Source organism: Podarcis melisellensis (assembly GCF_964234715.1).
Source record: "Podarcis melisellensis genome assembly, chromosome: 14".
Classification (NCBI taxonomy): domain Eukaryota; kingdom Metazoa; phylum Chordata; class Lepidosauria; order Squamata; family Lacertidae; genus Podarcis; species Podarcis melisellensis.
Genome location: NC_138546.1, coordinates 34,299,475 through 34,320,691, shown reverse-complemented (window position 1 = coordinate 34,320,691; position 21,217 = coordinate 34,299,475). Strand labels below are relative to the sequence as shown.

The 21,217-nt window shown below is 44.0% G+C and overlaps 1 protein-coding gene across 3 annotated transcripts in view; it reads left to right on the top strand.

Annotated features, from left to right (window-relative positions):
• NTRK3 (neurotrophic receptor tyrosine kinase 3) overlaps positions 1-21,217 on the top strand; it is a 413,927-nt gene that overhangs the window by 88,184 nt on the left and 304,526 nt on the right. For all 3 annotated transcript variants that reach the window (XM_081888512.1, XM_081888511.1, XM_081888513.1), the window contains exon 2: positions 20,222-20,296. In XM_081888512.1, the coding sequence (XP_081744638.1) occupies positions 20,222-20,296 (75 nt within the window). The remainder of the gene's footprint in view (positions 1-20,221; positions 20,297-21,217) is intronic.

The window sequence follows — 21,217 nt, the reverse complement described above, 5'->3', positions numbered from 1 at the left end:
ATTTTTACATTCCTACCAGTAACTTCAGGCAGGGCACTGCTGAGAATACCATTTGCGTGGACAGGCGGAGTCCCCAGATCCTGCGCGGTCCCCCCGTCATGTGGAATAACGACTCAAGACAACGTGCTATGGGATTAAATTGGCCACAACTTTATTAAATTTCAAATGTGGGTAGACCTTGGCTCAGGCATTGGGCGTTCTCCCTCCCCAGTCCCCAGCCGGGGACCTAGGGAGCATCAGGGTTATCCAGTGTGTGTGTGGGGGATGGGCCGGCTCTGGAGAACATATGTTCAAGCAGAGATAGCCGCCCCCGTAACGCCGCCGCCGCAGGGGAGAGCAATGACGACCTTCCGGCGTACGGTCAAAGCCTCCCTTCAGAAACCCCTTTAACGGGGAACCCTGGTATCGCCGCCGCAAAGAGGAAGATGGACAAAAGGATTCCGCCCAAGGCCTGATACTGCCAAAGTTGTGACGTTTTGCTACGGGAAAGGCGAAACCTGCCAATGCAGGGAAATTCCTTTCCGGCCCTTTAACAGCGACCTTAACGTAGCAGCGCCCGCATACCTGTGAAGAAAATTAACTTGCAAAACATGTGAGGAAAATTAACCTGCAACATAAGACATTGACTGAGGGTGGGTAGGGTGGGAGAAGCTCTGGAGCCAAGTGAGAGTTCCCAGGTAAAATCCTCCCTCCTTTGTGTGGGCAGGTAATCCCTCCCCCACCTGGCCTGGTCTCCTTGGCAACCCTTTCCCCCAGGTGGGATTGGACAACTGACTGAGGTAGGCGGAGACCTCCAGGTATCCCACCTGAGGGATGGCATAGCCTAGCCTATGCTGTTGGAGCCGCTCCAGGTCTAGGGGCTGCACGCGTCCACGCAAAGGGTGCCCCCCGTTTTAAGCGGGGAGCGGTCATTGCCCCAGAGACTCTCTTACCTTGTTCTAGAAACTAGGTTTTTAGTGTCGTAACTGAAGCTCTCTGGAATCAATTACCGGCTGAAATTAGCTGGGCACCTGATGTTCAAGTGCTTACCAAAGAAGTTTTTGTTTTAGGCTTTCCCTGAGGTATAACCCAATCATTTACAGAATGTCAGTTGTACATCAGCAGACATTGTTCTTAGAGTGTGGAAAGATGTTCTTATTGTTTTTAGAGTTTGTTGAAATGACCTTCCTTTTCATTTAGAGTGTAGGTTTTTGTGTTTTGTTCTGTTGTTATCTTTTATGCTGCTTCGATGGTGTTTTGTGCCTCAGAACAGCCTATAAATTCATAAAAATAATAATAAACCTGCACAAGGGAGGGACTGTGGCTCAGTGGTAGAACATTTTGCTTGTCATGCAGAAGGTCCCAGATCCCGTGGTCAGGATCTCCAGATAGGACTGGGAATGACTTCAGTCCAAAACAATGAAGAGCTGCTGTCAGATAGTGAAGACCAACTTCCACCATCCTTGACTGTTGGCCATGCTAACTGGGGCTAAGGGGAATTGGTATCCAACAATGTCTAGAGGGCCACAGGTTCATCATTATTACTGAACTAGGTGTCCCAAGGCAGCTTCTGATGTTTTTAGTCTTGCCTCTGCAAGGCTGTTTTCCCTGTAGAAACTGGGAACTAGAAGATGCAGTTTTGCACAGACGAAGCTTTGGGCAAGAGGAGGGTGATTAACCCTTCAGACAGGAGAAGGGTTCTTTCCCACCCACATCTCCCCTCTGCCAGTGACTTTTACCCTTGCCCTGGTCCTGATGCCAGTAGTTCAGGTCTTCATTACCCTCACTTAGCAACTATAAAGCTGGAGGCATTTTCTCTCTCTCTCTACAGAAAGAAACATAAAGTAACAAATGAGACAATTTCACTAGCAGACAAAGTGACCTCTCTGAGACTCATTGCTTCGGGCCCTTTTGACACCGTGTAATTATCATGTCACCATTAATATAATTAACTTAGTTGAATTTTTAAGAGAAGACTGTTTTGGTGTTCCTGGTAGTTCAGAATCCTTGCTAGAACTGTTAAGACAGTATATACTAAACGAAAAGGAAAAAAAGGTTTCATTTGACCCAGGTGGTGGTGGTGGGGGCCGAAAATGGATTTTTGTTTTTTTTAAAGTTCCATTAGCATAATTTCAATTTATTTTTCCAGTGGATTTTTTGTTGTTGTTGCCAGGATCAAGATGTTCACTTTGGAATTCAAGATACAAAAATGAGAGAGAGGGAGAGAGAATTCTTAAAGAACAGGTAGCACTGAGAATAGGTACCTACAACAATTCAGTCATTGCAACCACAGCCCTATAAGGTAGGTCAGCTTTATTATCTCTGCATTGTAGTTGGAGAGGCTGATACTCAGTGTAGCTTTCCTAAGCCCATTCAATGAGCTCAAGGCTGAGCTTCTCATCTCACCATCTTAGATACTGCAGAGCATCAACTCTGCAGCAGATTCTGCTTTCTCCAACCTTTGCTTGTGTGATGCTCCTTGTCATCTAAATTAATTTGTTTTTTTTTAATATAATTTTTATTAGGTTTATAATATACAAAATTCAAATTGCAAATACATGTTTCCATAAATCTAATGGACTCCCCCCATCTTCCGAGCACTGCATTCTCTGTAAATCCAAAACCTCAGCAATTTGTTGACTTATTTTAAACATAATAATATATCTTCCATTTTATCGTGATATCTGGTCTCTAAACATTTCAATCCAAATCCATTAATTTTTAGTTTCCACACAATAAAATTATTTCATTACACCACTTCTGTCTTGTTGTGCCTTATTTACCAATTCAAAAATTTACCGATACTGAAGCTGTACTTTCCTAGAAAGGAGCATTTTTTAACATTCGTACAACTTATAATGCTTTTTCAAATAGTCCTTAAATTTTTCCCAAACTTCCTCCGTTTCTTCTTCTCCCGAGTCTCGAATTCTGCCAGTCATTTCAGCCAGTTCCATATAGTCCATCAGCTGCGTCTGCCATTCTTCCAGTGTGGGTAGATTTTGTGTCTTCCAGTGCTTTGCCATCAAGATCCTTGCTGCTGTAGTAGCGTACATAAAGAAAGTTCTATCTTTCTTGGCCACCCTCTGGTCTACCATGCCCAGGAGGAAGGCCTCCGGTTTCTTGGGTACGGTAAATCTAAGCACCTTTTTTAGTTCATTATGTATCATCTCCCAGAAGGCCTTCACCTTCGGGCAGGTCCACCAGAGGTGTAGAAATGTCCCTTCCTCTTCTTTACATTTCCAACATTTATTATCAGACAGGTGATATATATATATAAAGGTTATATATATATAACCTTTCCCAGTCTTCAAACATAATGTTGTGCCCCAAGTCCTGCGCCCACTTTATCATGGAGGATTTAACAATCTCATCCTGTGTATTCCATTTAAGCAGCAAGTTGTACATTCTCGAAATTAGCTTAGATTTTGGCTCAAGCAACTCTGTCTCTAGTTTCGATTTTTCCTCCTGGAAACCCACTTTTTTGTCCGCTTTAAAAACTTCCTGGATTTGAGCATAATACAACCAATGTGGCACCTTGTTTTTTAACTTTTCCATACTCTGCAACCTCCATTTATCTCCAATTTTTTCAATTATTTCCCAATATTTAGGCCAGTGGGCCTCCATATTGAGTCTTTTACGTGCTTTGGCCTCCATCGGTGAGAGCCACCTCGGAGTTTTACTCTCCAATAAGTCTTTATATTTTGACCAGACCATAAAAATTGCCCTTCTGACAATATGGTTTTTGAACAATTTATGAACTTTAACCTTGTCATACCACAAATATGCATGCCACCCAAAAGCATTGTCAAATCCCTCCAGGTCGAGGACATCGGTGTTCTCCAACAAAATCCAATCCTTCAACCAGCAGAGGGCTGCAGATTCATAATATAACTTCAAGTCCGGCAGGGCAAACCCCCCTCTTTCTTTCGCATCAGTTAGTATTTTAAACTTTATTCGGGGCTTTTTGCCCTGCCAGACAAATTTAGATATATCCCTCTGCCATTTTCCAAAACATTCCACCTTATCCACGATCTGGAGGGCCTGAAACAAAAATAGCATTTTCGGCAATACATTCATCTTTATAGCAGCTATTCTACCCAACAAGGAAAGTTTCAGTCTTGACCATGATTCCAAGTCTCTTTTGATCTCTGACCAACATTTCTCATAATTGTCCTTAAACAAATTCAAATTTTTGGAGGTCAGGTGCACCCCTAAGTACTTTACTTTTTTAACCACATTTAGTTCTGTTTCTTTTCTGAACTCCTCTATTTCAGTAGTTGTCAAGTTTTTTGCTAAAACTTTAGTTTTTTGTTTATTCAGCTTGAATCCCGCCACCCGACCAAAGTCAGAAATTAATTCTAACGCTCTTTTAGTACTAGAGGCTGGCTCCTGTAATGTTAATACCAAGTCATCTGCAAATGCTTTCAGTTTATATTGTTTCTCTCCGACCACAATTCCCTGTGCCAACCGGTCATTTCTAATCATGTTCAATAGCACCTCCAGGACTGAAATAAACAACAGAGGAGATAGAGGGCACCCCTGTCGTGTCCCTTTTTCAATTTTGAACTCCTCTGTCACCACGTTGTTTACTATCAATTTAGCTTTTTGTTCTGAATAAATTGCTTCTATTCCATTTTCAAACCCCCGCCCTACTCCCATCCTTTCCAAATTTTTCTTCATAAACATCCAAGAAATGTTGTCAAAGGCTTTCTCCGCATCAATAAAGATCAACACCGCTCTTGTATTTGAGTTAATCTGTAAAAATTCCAAAATGTCAATGATGTTTCTTGTGTTGTCAAATAAATGTCTGCCAGGGAGAAAGCCTGCTTGGTCCTTATGAATCACTTCATTTAATACTTTCTTAAACCTGCTTGCCAAAATGTCTGCAAAGATTTTGTAATCCACATTTAGGAGTGAGATAGGACGGTAGTTTTTAAGTTGAGTTTTTTCAGTTTCTGATTTTGGTATCAACGTGATGAAAGCTTCTTTCCACGTTTCCGGTGCCTTCCTCCCCTCCATAATCTGGTTACAAACTTCCAACAATGGTTGTATCAATGAATCCTTCAATGCCTTGTAATATTTGGAAGTAAGTCCATCAGGTCCCGGAGACTTGCCCAGTTGGAGGTTCTGAATGGCGCATTCAATTTCTTGGATTGTAATATTACAGTTCAGGGTTGCTCTCATTTCCTGGGGTATTTTTGGTAATCCATTAGTTGTGACAAATTGGTCCACCTCCAAGCCTTTTTGTGGCCTTTGTGAATAAAGTTCTTTGAAATATCTCTGGAAACACTTTCTAATTTCCTCGGGTTTCTGAACCATTCTCCCTTCAATCTCTAGATTTGTAACTGTGTTAAGCTTTTGTCTCTTTTTCAACTGCCAAGCCAACAACTTCCCGCACTTGTTAGCAGATTCAAAGGATCTTTGTTTCATTTGTTTAATTTTCCATTCCACCTCTTGATTTATCAGTTTCGAATATTGTGCCTGGAAAAACTTCACTTCTCTCAATACTTCCTTTGATTTAGGCCTGGATCTCAGTTTTTTCTCTCCTTCTCTTATTTTCTCCAAAATCTTCTCCTTCTTTTCATTCCAGAGCCTTTTTTTAATCGTGTTCTGCTGTATTAGAAACCCTCTCATAACTGCTTTACTTGCGTCCCAGATTGTTCTTTTTTCCACATTTGTCTTTAAGTTTATTTCAAAATAATCCTTTAAAACTTTTTGGGCCTTCTTAACAATCTCCTGATCTCTTAACAAAGCGTCATTCATTCTCCATCTGAAAGATCCGGTTGTATTTAATCTCAATTCCATTCTCAAAGCGTTGTGGTCGGAGCAGGTTTTTGGGCAGATTTCCACTTTTCTGGTCTTAGGTGCCAGCCCTCTAGTTATCCATATTTGGTCGATTCGCGTCCATGTCATGTGGGCCTCAGAAAAGAAAGTTCCTTCTTTCCCTAGAGGGTTCTTGATCCTCCATATATCAATCAAATCCAAATTGTCAGTCATTTCGAAAAAGGTTTTTGGTAGTCTGCCGTCTTTCGTTATATTAGCACTTTGCGACTTATCCATATTCACTGAGGCGACGCCGTTCATATCTCCCAACAGGATAATGTTGTTGTAATCCAAATAGTCCAGCATAGTCTCATGCAGCTTCTTGAAAAATTCCGATTTTCCATCATTTGGGGCGTATATTCCTAGAATTAAAAACTTTTCTCCTTGTGTCTGAATTTCAATTGCCAAAATTCTACCCTGTTCATCTTTGAATACGAATTTTGGTGACAAGTTCTCCTTTGCATATATCACCACTCCTCTTTTCTTAACTTTGTCCGATGAGATAAATTCTTGGCCTAGCCTTTTGTTAATTAACACTTTTCTGTGGAGTCTTGTCACATGTGTTTCTTGCAGGCAAATAATGTCCAATTGTTCTTTTTTCAAAATATGAAATACTTTTCTCCGTTTTTCTGGAGAATTCCCGCCATTTATGTTCCAACTAAGAAGCTGTAGAGACATCCTGGTCTACTTCTTAGATATCACAGTTGGGTATCTAATTTGTCCTCCGTTCCCGAAGGCTGTGGTGCCGGTCCGCCTCCAGATGGTACGGGTCTTGGTGGTGATCCCGGTGGTGGAGGCCAGGAATCTGCAGCTCTCTTTTGGAGGTCCTCCTCGTTGTCGTGTAGGAACTTCTGGTGGTCCTCTGGTGTTTTAATTCTTACCTTCTTTCCTTTATAGGTGAATGATAGACCTTGAGGAAATTCCCACCTGTAAGGGATTGCGTTGTACCTTAACAATTTAGCCAAGTCTGTATATGAGGCTCTAAGGTCCAACAGATATTTAGGAATGTCTCTATAAATTTCTGCCCTTTTGCCTTCAACTTCCAGAGATTTTTTAAAATGTTGGCCTAGTATCTTGTCTCTTTCCTCTCTTGTTCTCAAACAAACCAAACAGTCTCTGGACTTGTCTTTCTTAACCGATCTTCCCAATCTGAAGGCCGTCACAATTTTGAAGTCTTTATCTTCCTCAACCCCCCAAAATTTAGAAAACAACTGCGTCAAAAATTCCTCTAGGTTGCCCTGCTCCAGCTCTGGGACGGCCCTCAGCCTAAGATTACATTCCTTACTTTTCAGTTCCACCATTGACAGGTAGGCTTGCTGTTCTCCTACCTGTCTTTTCAGAGGTCTTACTTCCCCTTTGATCTCCTCCACCTTTTTGCACGCTTGCTCAGCTTTTTGATTGGCTTCCGCAGCTAATTTGTAGTTCTCCGCCGTAGCTCCTTGCAGTTTCTCAATAGCCTGAGTATGCTGGGAAACCTGATCTGTTAACTTACTGATAGTAGATGTAGCTCTGTCAATTTTAGATGACTGATCGTCCACCTTCTTATTCAAAAGTGCCAGTTGTTCCAAAATTTGTTTCAAGACTGGATCAGTTCCTCCAGTTGCCATATCTTCTGTTGCAAGCGTTTCAACTTCTTCCTCCTGCGCCGTCAGCACAGTTGGTACCGAGGATCTGCGTTGATGAGTCAACGTTGTTTGAACAAGCTGCCCAGGTCTCTTATCTTTTTTCTTTTCTTTAGCTTCCTCAGCTAAAGCTTCCTTAGCTTTAGATGCTCTTGTTTTCCCTGGGCCACTCATTCCCCAGCTGCCTCTGTTCAAGGTCAAATAGTCTTTCAATCCATGAGAAAGGCAAGTCCAGAATGTAAACAATTAAACCACAAAAAATCCCAATAAGGTACAGTTCCCAGACCTCTATGCCTCCGCAAATCCACTAGGGGGGGTTTTCATAAGAAAGAAAGTTTCTTTTCCACCATCAAAGTTCCTATTTCAACTTTTATAGTCCCCAAGTTCGAAAAGGAGGCTTTCAGATAGTTCTGTTTCAAAATAGTGCCACAAGGTAACGGAAAGGTTCCAATATCAGTATTAAAGCGATAGTGTATCCATCAATGCAACAATTTGTACTTAAGAAAAAGTTTCAGCAGCCTGACAGTACTCCTTTGCAACACTGGCAGTCCGATAGCTCGGTTATCCCCTTCAATTCCACGTCACTTCACAATAGGGGGAAGATTCCTTAGCGCAATGAACCAACAGATTTAATCCTTCAATCTTTTTAATTTCTAGAAGAACACAGTCTGTTAATGCCCCTTCATACTAATTTCAAAGTCTCTTTTGAGCGCTTCAGCCCACATCGGGTTCTTTGCTTTGCTCTGATTAGCAGGACCGGAAGACGGACTTCCTGTTACTCGCCTCCCGTTTTCAGCCGAATTAAACGAATTTAAATCAATCTTTAGTCAATCTTTAGTACCCCTTACTCACGGGTAAATTGCAGCCAATTCCGATGATTTTCAAGAAGAAAGGTCGACGCTCATCAGCAACAGCAGCGCGGCTTCACTTCCGCGAAAAGAGCGATGAACTCACAGCGCCGCTCCCCCGTTCACGTTCCGGAGCCTCTTACGAGGTCCCTTCCTCGTTTCTGGGGGGGCTTCTGGCACCCGCCGAGTCCCACGGCCGCAGGCTCGCTCTGCCTACGGTTTGTCTTAATGGGTCTCCGCTTTGCCGCAGCGGACGACCCTTTTTCGCGGAGCCCCTCTTCACACGGTAAAGAGGACCGCCATTGCCGTTTTGCGCCGCCTCCGGAAGTCGTCATCTAAATTAATTTGGGTCCCAGTGCAACCCTGTGTGTGGCAAATAGTGTGAACTGACAGGCCCTTCTTGATATTCCACCTCTCAGGGGAGATCTATTAAGCAGTAACAGCTGATAGGACCTCCTCTGTTGTGGCACCCTGCTTTGGATTTTCTGAAATACGGCTGGTGCTGACTCATTTTGCTTTACAGCACCAGCTAAAACACAGTTATTTACCCAAATGTTTGGAGAGGATCATTGTGCACCTTGGGATTTTTATTAGTAGGCTGCTCTGCAGTTTTAGTGCAATTTAAATTTACCTGCTCATATACTTACCGTCTATATTCTGTTTGGTTTAGTAAGTTTTAGCAGGCTCCACCTTTTGATCATGTGATTGATGAATAGCCAGCAAATAAACTATTGCAGTAGCCATAGTGATAGTGCATTACAATCCACTGTCAGCAGAAACAGATTTGGCAGTTTAAGCATGTTTGCAGAATAGACAGAAGTTCAGGGGCGGGGGCTGTTGTTGTTTTGCCCTGGCCACAAATGGGACTCTGTTGGGCAAAAATGTCCTGCAGGTATCTGTTGGAAAAATGCCCTGGGGGTGCCCACCACACCCACCCTCATGCATGACAACAGGAGGGGGCAGGTAAGGGAGTGGCTTAAAGCTCCTATTTGCTTTTTGGGTTAAGCAAGACATGCTCCCCATATTTCCTCTTCAAACCATGGAAGGTGGGAGCTCACCTTGCTGGATCCAAAGAACAGGAGCTTTGGAGTTGTATGCAAAGGGCTTTGAAACAGCCCCCCTTCACTTCTTCAAACCAATGAGATTCAAAGGAGAAACCCTTTATAAACAGCCTCATGGAAAGTTGTCTACAAAGAGCTGTTTTAAAGGCCTGCGACCCACTTGCTTTGAAGTACCTAGAACTGAGGTTTCAAAGAGAAGCATCACCTGATGTCATAGTAATGGCTGGGGCATGGCACCTGCGAGGTCCCATCCACCTGCCCACTTTGGCTCACCAGAGGTGGAGGAAATAAAAATCTGGCCATTTGGCAAGAAAGAGAAGCTTCCTTGCCCCTGATCTATAGGTTAAGGGTGGAATTTCAGCACCTTGGAGAGTTCCTTGAACTTGCTCCCTCAAGAGTGTTCAGCTCTTCCATGTGATTAGATTAGAGCAGGGTTATACTAGCTGGCTCTTCCCCTTTCACTGAGTCCTTGTGCACTGGTAGTGTGAGGCTGAATCATCTGCAGGGTGAGGTTGAATCATCTGCAGCAGAGCCCCCCCCCGATAGTTTTCAAACCCTTGTTGTTTATGTTTCTAAACCTGTGTAGGCATAGTTCATGGACCTTCACAGGCGGTCATCCTGTAACATGTGGATGAAGGTGTTGCTGGTGACAGAGACATGATGAAGGGGGTGGAATGAGCTAGCAAACTCCCCCATTGTGTAAGAAGGACGATGCCTGGATAGAACTAATGTCTGGAACTCAACTGAGGCATTTAATTTGTTTTGGGCCAGTTTGCTCCCCCAAAGCACAAGCCTAGATTTTTATCACCACTCATCTTGCAACCTGTGCAAGAAAATGAGGATTTGAGGGGGTAGGAATCTACGCTAGGAATCTCATGCTCCTCAATGCCAGTCCTGCAGTTTGGACGCTGTGTTGGTGTCTAGAGCCATTGCTTATACCATTGGCCTTCTGTGTCAAACTGACATCTCCACCATTCACATGTTGGGTGAGTATCTTCTCTGCCTGGATCAATTCTCTTGCATAAAATATCATGCCAGTGTTTTCTCTCTCTGTTGTACCTCACTGAGGTTTAAAACAGTCTTATTCCTGGGTGTGTTTCATTGGGAAGGCATATTGGTTGAATTTACCAATGGCTCTCTTTTCTGGCTGCGTGGGTGTATGATAAGTGAAATCAAAAAATATTATGCAACACTGAAATACAGAACACCATTAGTGTGAATGGGGAAGCACTACAAACTGGCATTGTACAAAAAAACCCATGTTTGTCTAGTTCCTTAACAGTTTCAATCGTCTGCAAAAGAGGCATCCATTTTTTTCTCTCTCAGCCTTATTCTTGGGGCATGGGAGCATTTCTTTCAAGGTTAGCCCTAGCAGGATTTTGAGCTTCCTCTGCTGTTGTGCACATAATTTCTTTCTGGTAAACATTTATCCAGCATACCGTAGCCTCCCTGGCTGCCTTTGTTTCCTGATCCGAAAAAGCTCCATGCGAGAAGTGAGCCTCATTATGGCTCCATCTGCACCATATATTTAATGCACCATAGCTTCCACCAAAGGATTGTGGGAGCTGTAGTGTGTTAAGACTGCTGAGAGTTTTTAGGAGACCCACACTCCCCTTCCAGAGCTTCAGTTCTCAGCATGGTTCAGCATTCAATCCCACTTACCAGGGAAATGTAGCTCTGTGTGTGGGGAAAAGGGACCTCTGAACAACTCTCAACAACCTTAACAAACTACAGTTCTCAGGATTCTTTGGGGGAAGCCATGACTGTTAAAGTGGCAGCTTTAAATATACAGTGCAGATAGGGCCTATGTCTAGCCTTGAGTTTTAATTGAAACTCAGGCACCCAGGAAGGCCGCAGTATGCAAGCCACTGGTGAGATGATTTGTAAAATGAATGGGCAATTGCAGGGGCTGCTCAGTCACATCAAAAGAAAGGTAATTGCATAGAAACCCCTGCACCCCACCTATGAAAATTTCTCTGAAAAATTATCTCCCTTTTGATACCGTAATTTCTGAATGCAACTTCTATTCTCATTAATTTATAGAGAATTTTTTTTGGGGGGGGGGGAATAAATGCAAGTTGTTTTTTGGCACAGCACTACTGTGAGCTGGGAGAGACCTCTCGGAAAACAAACTATTTTATTTTTCCTGAACGCTCAACGAGAGAGCTCATAAATATTGAACTGATTTCAAATTAAGCTGAGGGAAAGTCACCCCTCATTAAAATTAATATGGCTCAGCCCTGCCATTGTCAGTTAGGGTAAAATAGCCAGGCAGGAGTGAAGGTTGTTTTATGCTGAACTTGCAAATGGGGGCAGGCTACAGGGCTTCGTGAGCCAGACTTGGCTCCCAGTTGCCAAACCTTGCAATAGACTTATCTATGAAGATGTCAGATTTTGAATATTGCATACCAATGTCAGCCAGCCAAAGTGATTCAGTGGATAGAGATCTGGATGCGGTCCCGTGAGGTCAGGGCTTGATTCCCTCTCAATGTGTCTTTTGCACTGGGTCGCCTTGGCTAAGTCGCTCTGCCAGTTTCAATTCCTCACATATAAATTGGGAGCAATAGTTGCCCTCTCCACATCCTGCACTTGTTGGAAAGATGAATGGCAGACACAAAGGATATATATATATAAATTTAAAGTGCTGTATAAATGATGATTGAAAATGGTCTTGAATCAAGGCTCTTCTTATTGAATTTATGAGTCTTGTTTCATTGTGACTCTTACAGAAATGTTTCAAGTTGAGTTACTGATTTTTTGCTGTGTGGATGTCAGAGCAGGTATCTCCTCTTCCCTCCTTGCCTCTGTTCCATTGACATTCCCATTTCCCCCCAGATTTGAGATCTTTGGAAGCTGCACTTTTCAGACAGATTGACAGATAAAGTTCAGATTGGAAATTCTAGTTTGCCAACGTGAATGTATTTATGTTAGTAAGGCTGCAGTTGTAGTCCTGCTTAGCTGGGAGTAAGCCCCATTGAATTCAATAGGACTTTCTCCTGAGTAGACATGGTTAGGGTTGTGCTGCAAATCCTCTCTTATATTCCTACCTTTTGGACCCTAAAAACAAACAAACATGGACCTGCACTGCCATTCTACAATGCTGTTTTTTGCTTAATTTTTCAGAGATTCAATTAGTGTTATTGTTTTATTTTCTGCTTTTAATATAATCTGTACTTGCTTTCACTGTGATGTTTTGTAACCTGACCGAAGACCATTTGGTAACAGCTGTATAAATAAATAAATAAATAAATAAATAAATAAATAAATAATAGACTGAGAGTTTGATAGTATGTAAATATGCTGTTAAATGTAAAGGTTTAATTTAAAAGGCAATATTCTGAAGTCAGATGGGCGGGGTATAAATAATAAAATTATTATTATTATGCAATAGGATGTCCCTATTTTCATCAGTGAAATTTTCCGACCGTGAAAATTTAAAGTGTGGTGTATATTGACAACCTTACAATATTGCTGCTGAAACAGCTGCCCTAGGTCTGTGGCCCTGCCTTGCCTTCCAAGGCCGGAATAGAGCGTTTCCTCTCCACCCCCAAGGATACCACCACGAGGGCCATCGGTGGTGCGTCCTGTCTGTGGCTCCCAAGCCTCCCCCAAGCAGCCAAAAAGAAGGGCAAAGGGGAGAAGACTGCTGGCAAAGCAGCATGGCTCCCCCCTCCAGGAAGCAGCCCAGGAGTGTGGGGAAAGGTACCCGTAGGATTTTCTTCTACACTTCCATTTGCGGGTGTGAATGCCTGCATAATTTTAAGGGAGTGGCTTATTTTCAGGTATTCTCTCTCGCCCTTGAATTTTACAGGTGTGGCTTATATTTGGTTGCGGCTTATATTTGGGCCGATATGGTATTTCTTGCAAATTCAGTACAGTACAGTGGTACCTCGGGTTAAGTACTTAATTTGTTCCGGAGGTCTGTTCTTAACCTGAAACTGTACTTAACCTGAAGCACCACTTTAGCTAATGGGGCCTCTTGCTGCCGCCGCACCGCCAGAGCATGATTTCTGTTCTCATCCTGAAGCAAAGTTCTTAACCTGAAGCACTATTTCTGGGTTAGCGGAGTCTGCAGCCTGAAGCGTATGTAACCTAAAGCGTATGTAACCTGAGGTACCACTGTACAAGTAACTTGTAACAGTGCCAGTTCCACTCAGCATTATCCTCACTGACTGTTGGTGGTTCTCCAGGGTTTCTTATAGCACATAATAATAGTAGTAGTAGTAGTAGTAGTAATAATAATAATAATAATAATAATAATAATAATAATAATAATAGGAATTGCACCAGAAGGTCATACCTCAGGTATTAGCTTGCTTGATGGAGATCTGTTGGCTTTTTCTGAGGGGAGGGGGAGGGGTGTTGATTGCTTTGCCAGTGGAAGTGCTACCTAATGGAACCCCAGCAGCTCCATTAAGTTATGCCCCAGTGGAGAGACCCTGCATTTTCTGCTGCAGACCTTAACACACTGCAGAGTGTAAGCAGCATAACACAGCTGAAGAGGGCTTCAAAGGGAGATGGTTGAGCCTATCAACTTCCTAAGTACCTGTCTGTCCAGGTTGCAGCGCTTGCTTTGCTGTCTTTTGACAGCTGCCAAGGGGTTGGTGGGTAGGATGGAGGAGCAGAGAAACGCAGCAGATGCTTTGGGAAACGGACTCTTCTCCCTCCTTCCCTCTCTTCCTTTTCCTTTGTGGTCCAGAGCTGCCTTGCCGTCCTGCCTCTCTCTTTTTTGGTTTCGTTGTTTATCATGCTAAACATATCAGATAATTGAACACTAATGCCTCTGTATGGATCACTAGGCGCAATACGCCTGAAGGACAAATCAATTTTCTTGTTACCTTGCGAGAGCGCGGTCTCGGGTGTGCTGCCTGCGTTTTCCGTTGCTTCTCGTTTGCACGCCACTTAGCGGTTGCAATGCGGCACTCTGGTTTTGCAGCCTGCCCAACTCACATGCAACAAGGACACTGGAGGAAGGGAAAGGGGGCCTGCATTGCCCTCTAAGCACTCTTTGGGTGAGGTTTTATCTTGGACATTTGTGTGCTTTCTGTACACCTCTCATGTGCCAGGGTCTCCAGAAGGATCTTCAGATCAGCCAGGCCTGAGCACCTTAATCTCTGTGCCAGAAGAGGGAGCCACCTGTTCACTGAGCATCACCTATGCATCTGGTCAGAATGATGCACTGACTCAGGGGTTGTCATGTGGCAAAGTGCCCCACCCTGTTTCACTCAGTCCTGTAAACTCTTACGATCTGGTCAGTGCCTCACTCTGATACAACAACAACAAAGCAACAACTAGCTCAGTTGGTTAGAACATGGTGCTGCTAATGCCAAGGTTGCAGGTTCGATCCCTGTATGGGGCAGCTGCATATTCCTGCATTGCAGGAGGTTGTTCTAGATCAGTGGTTCTCAACCTGTGGGTCCCCAGATGTTGTTGGACTACAAGTCCCATCATCCCCGACCACTGGTCATGCTGGCTAAGAATGATGGGACTTGTAGTCCAACAACATCTGGGGACCCACAAGTTGAGAACCACTGGTCTAGATGATTCTCAGGGTTCCTTCCAACTCTATGATTCTGTGATTTCTAACAACTGCATTTATATCCCATCTTTTTCTCCAAGGAGCTCAAGGTGGTATACATGGTTCTCCCCACAACAACTCTGAGAGGTAGTTTAGGCTGTGAGGCGTTGACTGCCCCAAGGTCACCTACTGAAATCCATGGTTGAGTGGGGATTTGAACCCAGGTCTTCCAGTACCAGGGACGCGGGTAGCGCTGTAGGTTAAACCACAGAGCCTAGGACTTCCTTATCAGAAGGTTGGTGGTTTGAATCCCCACGAAAGGGTGAGCTCCCGTTGTTCGGTCCCTGCTACAGCCAACCAAGCAGTTCGAAAGCACGTCAAAGTGCAAGTAAATAAATAAATAGGTACCACTCCGATGGGAAGGTAAACGGCGTTTCCGTGTGCTGCTCTGATTCGCCAGAAGCGGCTTAGTCATGCTGGCCACATGACCCGGAAGCTGTACGCCGGCTTCCTTGGCCAATAAAGCGAGATGAGCGCCACAACCCCAGAGTCGGCCACGACTGGACCTAATGGTCAGGGGTCCCTTTACCTTTTACCTTCCAGAACCAACACTCTAATCACTACACAGAACTACAACCACAATCACCTTGGGATGGCCCTACAGATAATGTACTGCCTGAACTGTTGGCCAGGGAGAGAGGGCAGCATGTAGCATCCCCATGTTACAGATGGAGGAAGTGAGGCCCATGTCATTTAAGTGGGATGTTTTGCACTTGGAACTTGGCTCATTTGCAAACATTTAAGCAATGAGAAATGTTTGCTTTAGCTCTCTGTTAGTGACTCTAGGATGGTCTTCAACTGTAGTTGACTCTTTTTTAAAAAAAAAAACAAAACCAAAACACCCTGGGGAATGAGATGATAGCAAATATTTTTCACGCAACTTTAGGCGAGGGCCCTGTTGGGTCAGGTCCTGGGCTTGTTAATATTGTGTGATGCCCGAGGGGAGAGAGAGTCCTCGCTTGGGTTGCTCCTTACCGTATTGATAAACGTGACTCTGCAGTACCTCTGAAGCTGTCGGTCTGGCTCCGATATCCACAGAATAATGAGGCGCACGAAAGTGACAGATCTATTTCAGTTTTCCCTTCTTTTATAACGTGCCTGTCACATTGCCCGTGGCTCGTGGAGATTGCTATAATAAAGGGGCACTCAAAATAACAAACCGCTGACACTGCTCTCCCGGAAATGCTTCTTGACCAACAGAAGAATTGAAAACACAGATCGAATGTTTGCAGACATTGTTGTTGAAAACCTACCAGTCAAGGGATTATGAGTGCCTCTTCAGTCTGCAGAGAGGTGTGTGCATGGAAGTTACAAATGTACCCCAAGGATGGCAGACAGGTGGCTTGCCAGAGTGGTTTAACAATCAATGCTAGAGAACTCTGAGAACTGCAGCTCTGTGGTGAGTGTAAGGGGTCTCCTAACAACTCTCAACACCTTTCCCAAACTAAAAAGGTAAAGGTACTCCTGCTCGTTTGGGCCAGTCTTGCCAGACTCTAGGGTTGTGCGCTCATGGCCGGGAGCCAGCGCTGTCCGCAGACATTTCTGGGTCACGTGACCAGCGTGACAAGCTGCATCTGGCGAGCCAGCGCAGCACACGGAACGCCGTTTACCTTCCCGCTGGTAAGCGGTCCCTATTTATCTACTTGCACCTGGAGGTGCTTTCGAACTGCTAGGTTGGCAGGCGCTGGGACTGAACGATGGGAGCGCACCCCGCCGCGGGGATTCGAACCGCCGACCATGCAATCAGCAAGTCCTAGGTGCTGAGGTTGGGGGAAGTCAGGACAGTTTAAGGTGGCATCATAATGCTTTCAGTTTATTGTGCAGATGAAACCAAAATTTCACTGGGTATTTTCTTAAATATTGATCTCTTTGTTGTGATGTTGTCTTTTTCTACCAAATGGTGGTTTTGATTGGTATTCTATAATGTCTTGATCTTGTTATATTTAATGATTTTGCAGAAGATTTTTGTTTTGTTTTGGGGGTGTACTTTGAAATAAAAGCTGCTTTGTGATTTTTGGTTGACATTTGAAGGCAGGCAGGGTACAAACCTTCCATGGTTGCTCAAGGTCCACTCAGATGCAGTGGGGCTATTTAAAATCAGAGTTGGTTCACACATTCAAATCAGGGACTGTGCCAGGAGCTGAGATCTTTGAACACCAGAATCCTGGAAGAGTGTACTGTCCAACTACCCTGAAAATCCTGGGACCATCCTAAAAGCCCTCTAGCCATCGCAGCTTCTCATGGTGCCACAGAGAGTCTCGACTTCATGAGAGGCCTTCCCTCCAAATAGCGGTTTAAGGTGTTACTGGGAGTTCAGATCTGTGCATCTTTCTAACACACTTCTTAGAGCTATGCCTCCCACCCCACCCCACAAAAAATATGCCACTTCCTGCTTTTATGAAAACAAGATCAGGGTCACATTAATGCCCGTAAGAAAGTCTTGGTTCCAGCTTGCTTCATTTGGTGACTACTTCCCTGCCCTGGCCAAAGAGGAGGCGTGGGGGGCGTGGGGACAACCCCATTTTTATCAGAGGTATGTTGGAGGATATGGTAGAGTACACCGCTGATGCCTGTCCCAGGACCACCAGAACACATTGTTTTTCTGTCACTCACTTACCATATTTTTCGCTCCATAAGACACACCTGGCCATAAGATGCACCTAGTTTTTAGAGGAGGAAAGGGGGAAAGCCCTGTTTTAGGGGGGATCAGCTTGAAGTTGTGCAGCTTCATTTGCAAAGGGGGAAAGCCCCTTTCTTGAGAATCAGCTCAAAGTTGTTGAGCTTACTTTGCAAAGGGGAAAAAAATTCTGTTTTTATGGGGTTCAACTCACAGTTCTGCAGCTTCTTTAGGAAAGGAAAGGGAGCCGTTTCCACAGTTTCCAGACAGATAATCTAATCAGCCAGTCACGTGTCGCTGGGGAAACAAACGGCCTCCGTCTGCAGAACATTCAACAATGGAGGCCTGGGCAAGGGGGTGGGGCCAGAAAGGGAGCCAGCGATCAACCACACATTCGCTCCATAAGATGCACAGACATTTCCCCTTACTTTTTAGGAGGAAAAAAAGTGTGTCTTATGGAGCGAAAAATACAGTAACTCCCCTACTCCAGCAGCACCAGGTACTTGAATCTAGCTGCCATTTTCATTTCCCATAATGCCTCTGATCTAATGTCACTCTGGGGCATTGTGGGAAATTAGAATGGTGCCCCTCAGTCACTCAGAGTGTGCCTGCCTGCTGCTAGTCTCCAGCACTGCCAGGTAAGGCCTTCTTGACTGATGGATCCTGAGTTCTCTGCTTTGCCCAGGGCTTGTTTGTTTGTTTGTTTATGTGCTGGAAACCGAATGTGTTTGAAGTTTGAGAATGGAAACACGGTTAACAGAATGAATGTCCTTTGCGGTTAGCGGGGTGGGAAAGGAATAAATGGAGACCTGGAGAAATTTGAGGAGACCCGGCAAGGTGTTTTTGAAATATGTGAATAATGACATACAGGATATATGGAGAAAGAAAGAGGTACATGAGATGTAGGCTGTGAGAGTTGCAGCCGACTATGATTCGAGATAGGTATCTGTTAGTGGGAAAAGGTTGGGGAGCCAAAGGAGGTTACAATGATAGCTGAGCATGCTATGAAATACCAGTTGCCGGGAGCAACATCGGGGAGCAAGGATGCAGGAGAAATCCAATCTTGTTTGCCTTTTAATTTGAACTTTTTGAAGCAGTATGTGAACCAAAACAGAGTTATTTTTCAAAATTAGCACTGCTCTGAATTTTACAATCCAGTTCTCCACCCAATAATCACATATTATGAGCAAGTGTATATATATATGTGCTTGTTAGGAACTTTATATTTGGGGAAATGGGTTGAGAAAGTATCTATCCCAGTCAAAACTGCATGCAAAAATGTGTATATTTGGAGAAATCCACACAAAAATGCTGACGAATTTTTGGGCCACAATTTTTGAATCTCAGATTGCTGCCGAAATTGCTCATCCAAGACTTGAGCTGGTTGGCTGTGATTCCGCCCAGCTCCTTCTTTACTGCCTGTTTCAAAAAGCTTCCAAAGAATTAATCCCCCCCCCCCCCCGTATAAGTTATTTGTAAATGCAGAAATGAATTTAAAATTGGGGGGAGGGGAAGGAGAAACTGAGGGAAACTGAAAATGACAGGATCATTCATCCCTGATGGGGAGATCACTGTTGCCCTCAGGCTCTGTTTGTGAGCTTCTGGTTGGCCATGTGAGAACAGGATGCTGGACTAGATCCTAGTCCTTTGGCCTGATCCAACGGGTCTCTTGTGCTGATCCTACAAGGATCTTCTTAAGTTATTATGGACTGCAACAACTCCCATGGACAATGCTGATTCAGGACACAGGAAACTGCCTTGAGCTAAGCCGGACCACTGATCCATCTAGATTAAGGTTACTTACGACTAACAGTTTCTGTGGATCATGACTTGAGGACAGTTGCCTTTGTCCTCCTTGTGGGCTTCCCAGAGGCATCTAGTTGACCACACTGAAAACAGAATGTTGGACTAGCTAGGGCAGGGGTCAGCAAACTTTTTCAGCATGGGGCCGGTGCATTATCCCTCAGACCTTGTGGGGGGCGGACTATATTTTGAAAAAAGAAATGAACGAATTTCTATGCCCCACAAATAACTCAGAGATGCATTTTAAATAAAAGTACACATTCTACTCATGTAAAAACACTAGGCAGGCCCCACAAATAATCCAGAAATGCATTTTAAATATAAGGACACATTCTACTCATGTAAAAACATGCTGATTCCTGGACTGTCCACATGCCGGATTGATAAGGTGATTGGGCTGGATCCGGCCTCTGGGCCTTAGTTTGCCTACCCATGGGATAGGCCTTTGGCCTGATCTAGTGGCGTTTTTCTTAACGCTCTTATGGGAGGAAGAGCAAAATAACTTTTTTTCTGTTGTAAATTGGGGAGGGGATAGGAAGGAGCAAGCAAACACTACATTTAAAAAGAAAGAAAAATGTGAGTCTATTCCTTTGCCTTACACCCACAGGAAACTTAGCTTTCATTGTGGCCGCTGCTCAGTTTTAAAAACCTATCACTTAATTAATTGTCTGAGTGTTAATCAATCAATCAATTAAATCTGCATACATTTGCAAACAATGGGGGTGGAGTGGGAGAGAACAGTAGTTCCTAAAGAAAAACCCGGGTTTTCGTTGGGTTGGAATCTGGCTAGGTTGAACGTGGTTTCCGTTGAATTCAATGGGTCTTAAGTCCCATTCATGTCAATGGGGGTCTAAGTCCAGCTTTAAAGTCTGCCTCTTTTCTCTCCACAGACACATAGAATTTTGGAAGAATTTGCAGACACTGAACGCCGTAGATATGGAGCTGTACACAGGACTCCAGAGACTGTGAGTATGTTTGAAAAACTTCCTTCCCTATGGACACTCTTGGGCATTAAGATCAGCAGAGGGGGACTTCAGGGCCATTCCAGAGCCCTCTGAAGTTTGGGGTTGGCAGCCCACTAAGTTGTGGAATTGCCTGTCAAAGAGGTGTGCCTGGCACCTTCATTGTATCATTTTCATTGTACCCTGAATATACACCTCTTTACCCTGGGCTTTTGAGATGCATATGTGTGTGTGTGTTGATTCAGCTACATTGGCAAAGAAAAATTGCTTTATATGCATTGTTTATGCATTCAAACACTGTGACACCAGATGGCGCTGTGGAGTTCCATTTTTGCTAACCCGATTTCTCATACAAAGTTTGCAGCACTGCTTTGATGTGTCTAGATCTAGCCTGTGTGTCTGTGTTTGCACCAGTGCCGGATTACCAAATAGACAGAGTAGGCACTGGATCAAAATAATATCAATCAATCAATCAATCAATCAATCAATCAATCAATCAACCTTTATTACGGTCCAGAGACCCAACAAATTGTTACAAAGCAATACACAATTCATACAGCCTACCTCCATGTTAAACAAGCATTTCGTTCAGAATATAGGGATCATTGGTTCTTGCAACCACCGATAAAAACTTGGCCACTGCTAATGTTCTAGCATTTGTCCGGTCTTCCAATAGGAACCTGACATAGTGAGCCTCTGATTTTCCCGGGAAAGGCACCAGCAAGGGTAGTATCAGTTCAGCCCTGGCTTGCTCATATTTTGCACAGTGCAACAGAATATGTTTTATGGAATCGATGTCTTGAGCACACGAGCAAAGTCTGTCCTAGTAGGGAACTCCTCTCAACCTGCCATCCAACACTGCAGAAGGAAAGACGTTTAGTCTGGCTTTGGTGAAAAGCCTTCGATAATTTGGTACTGTCAGGT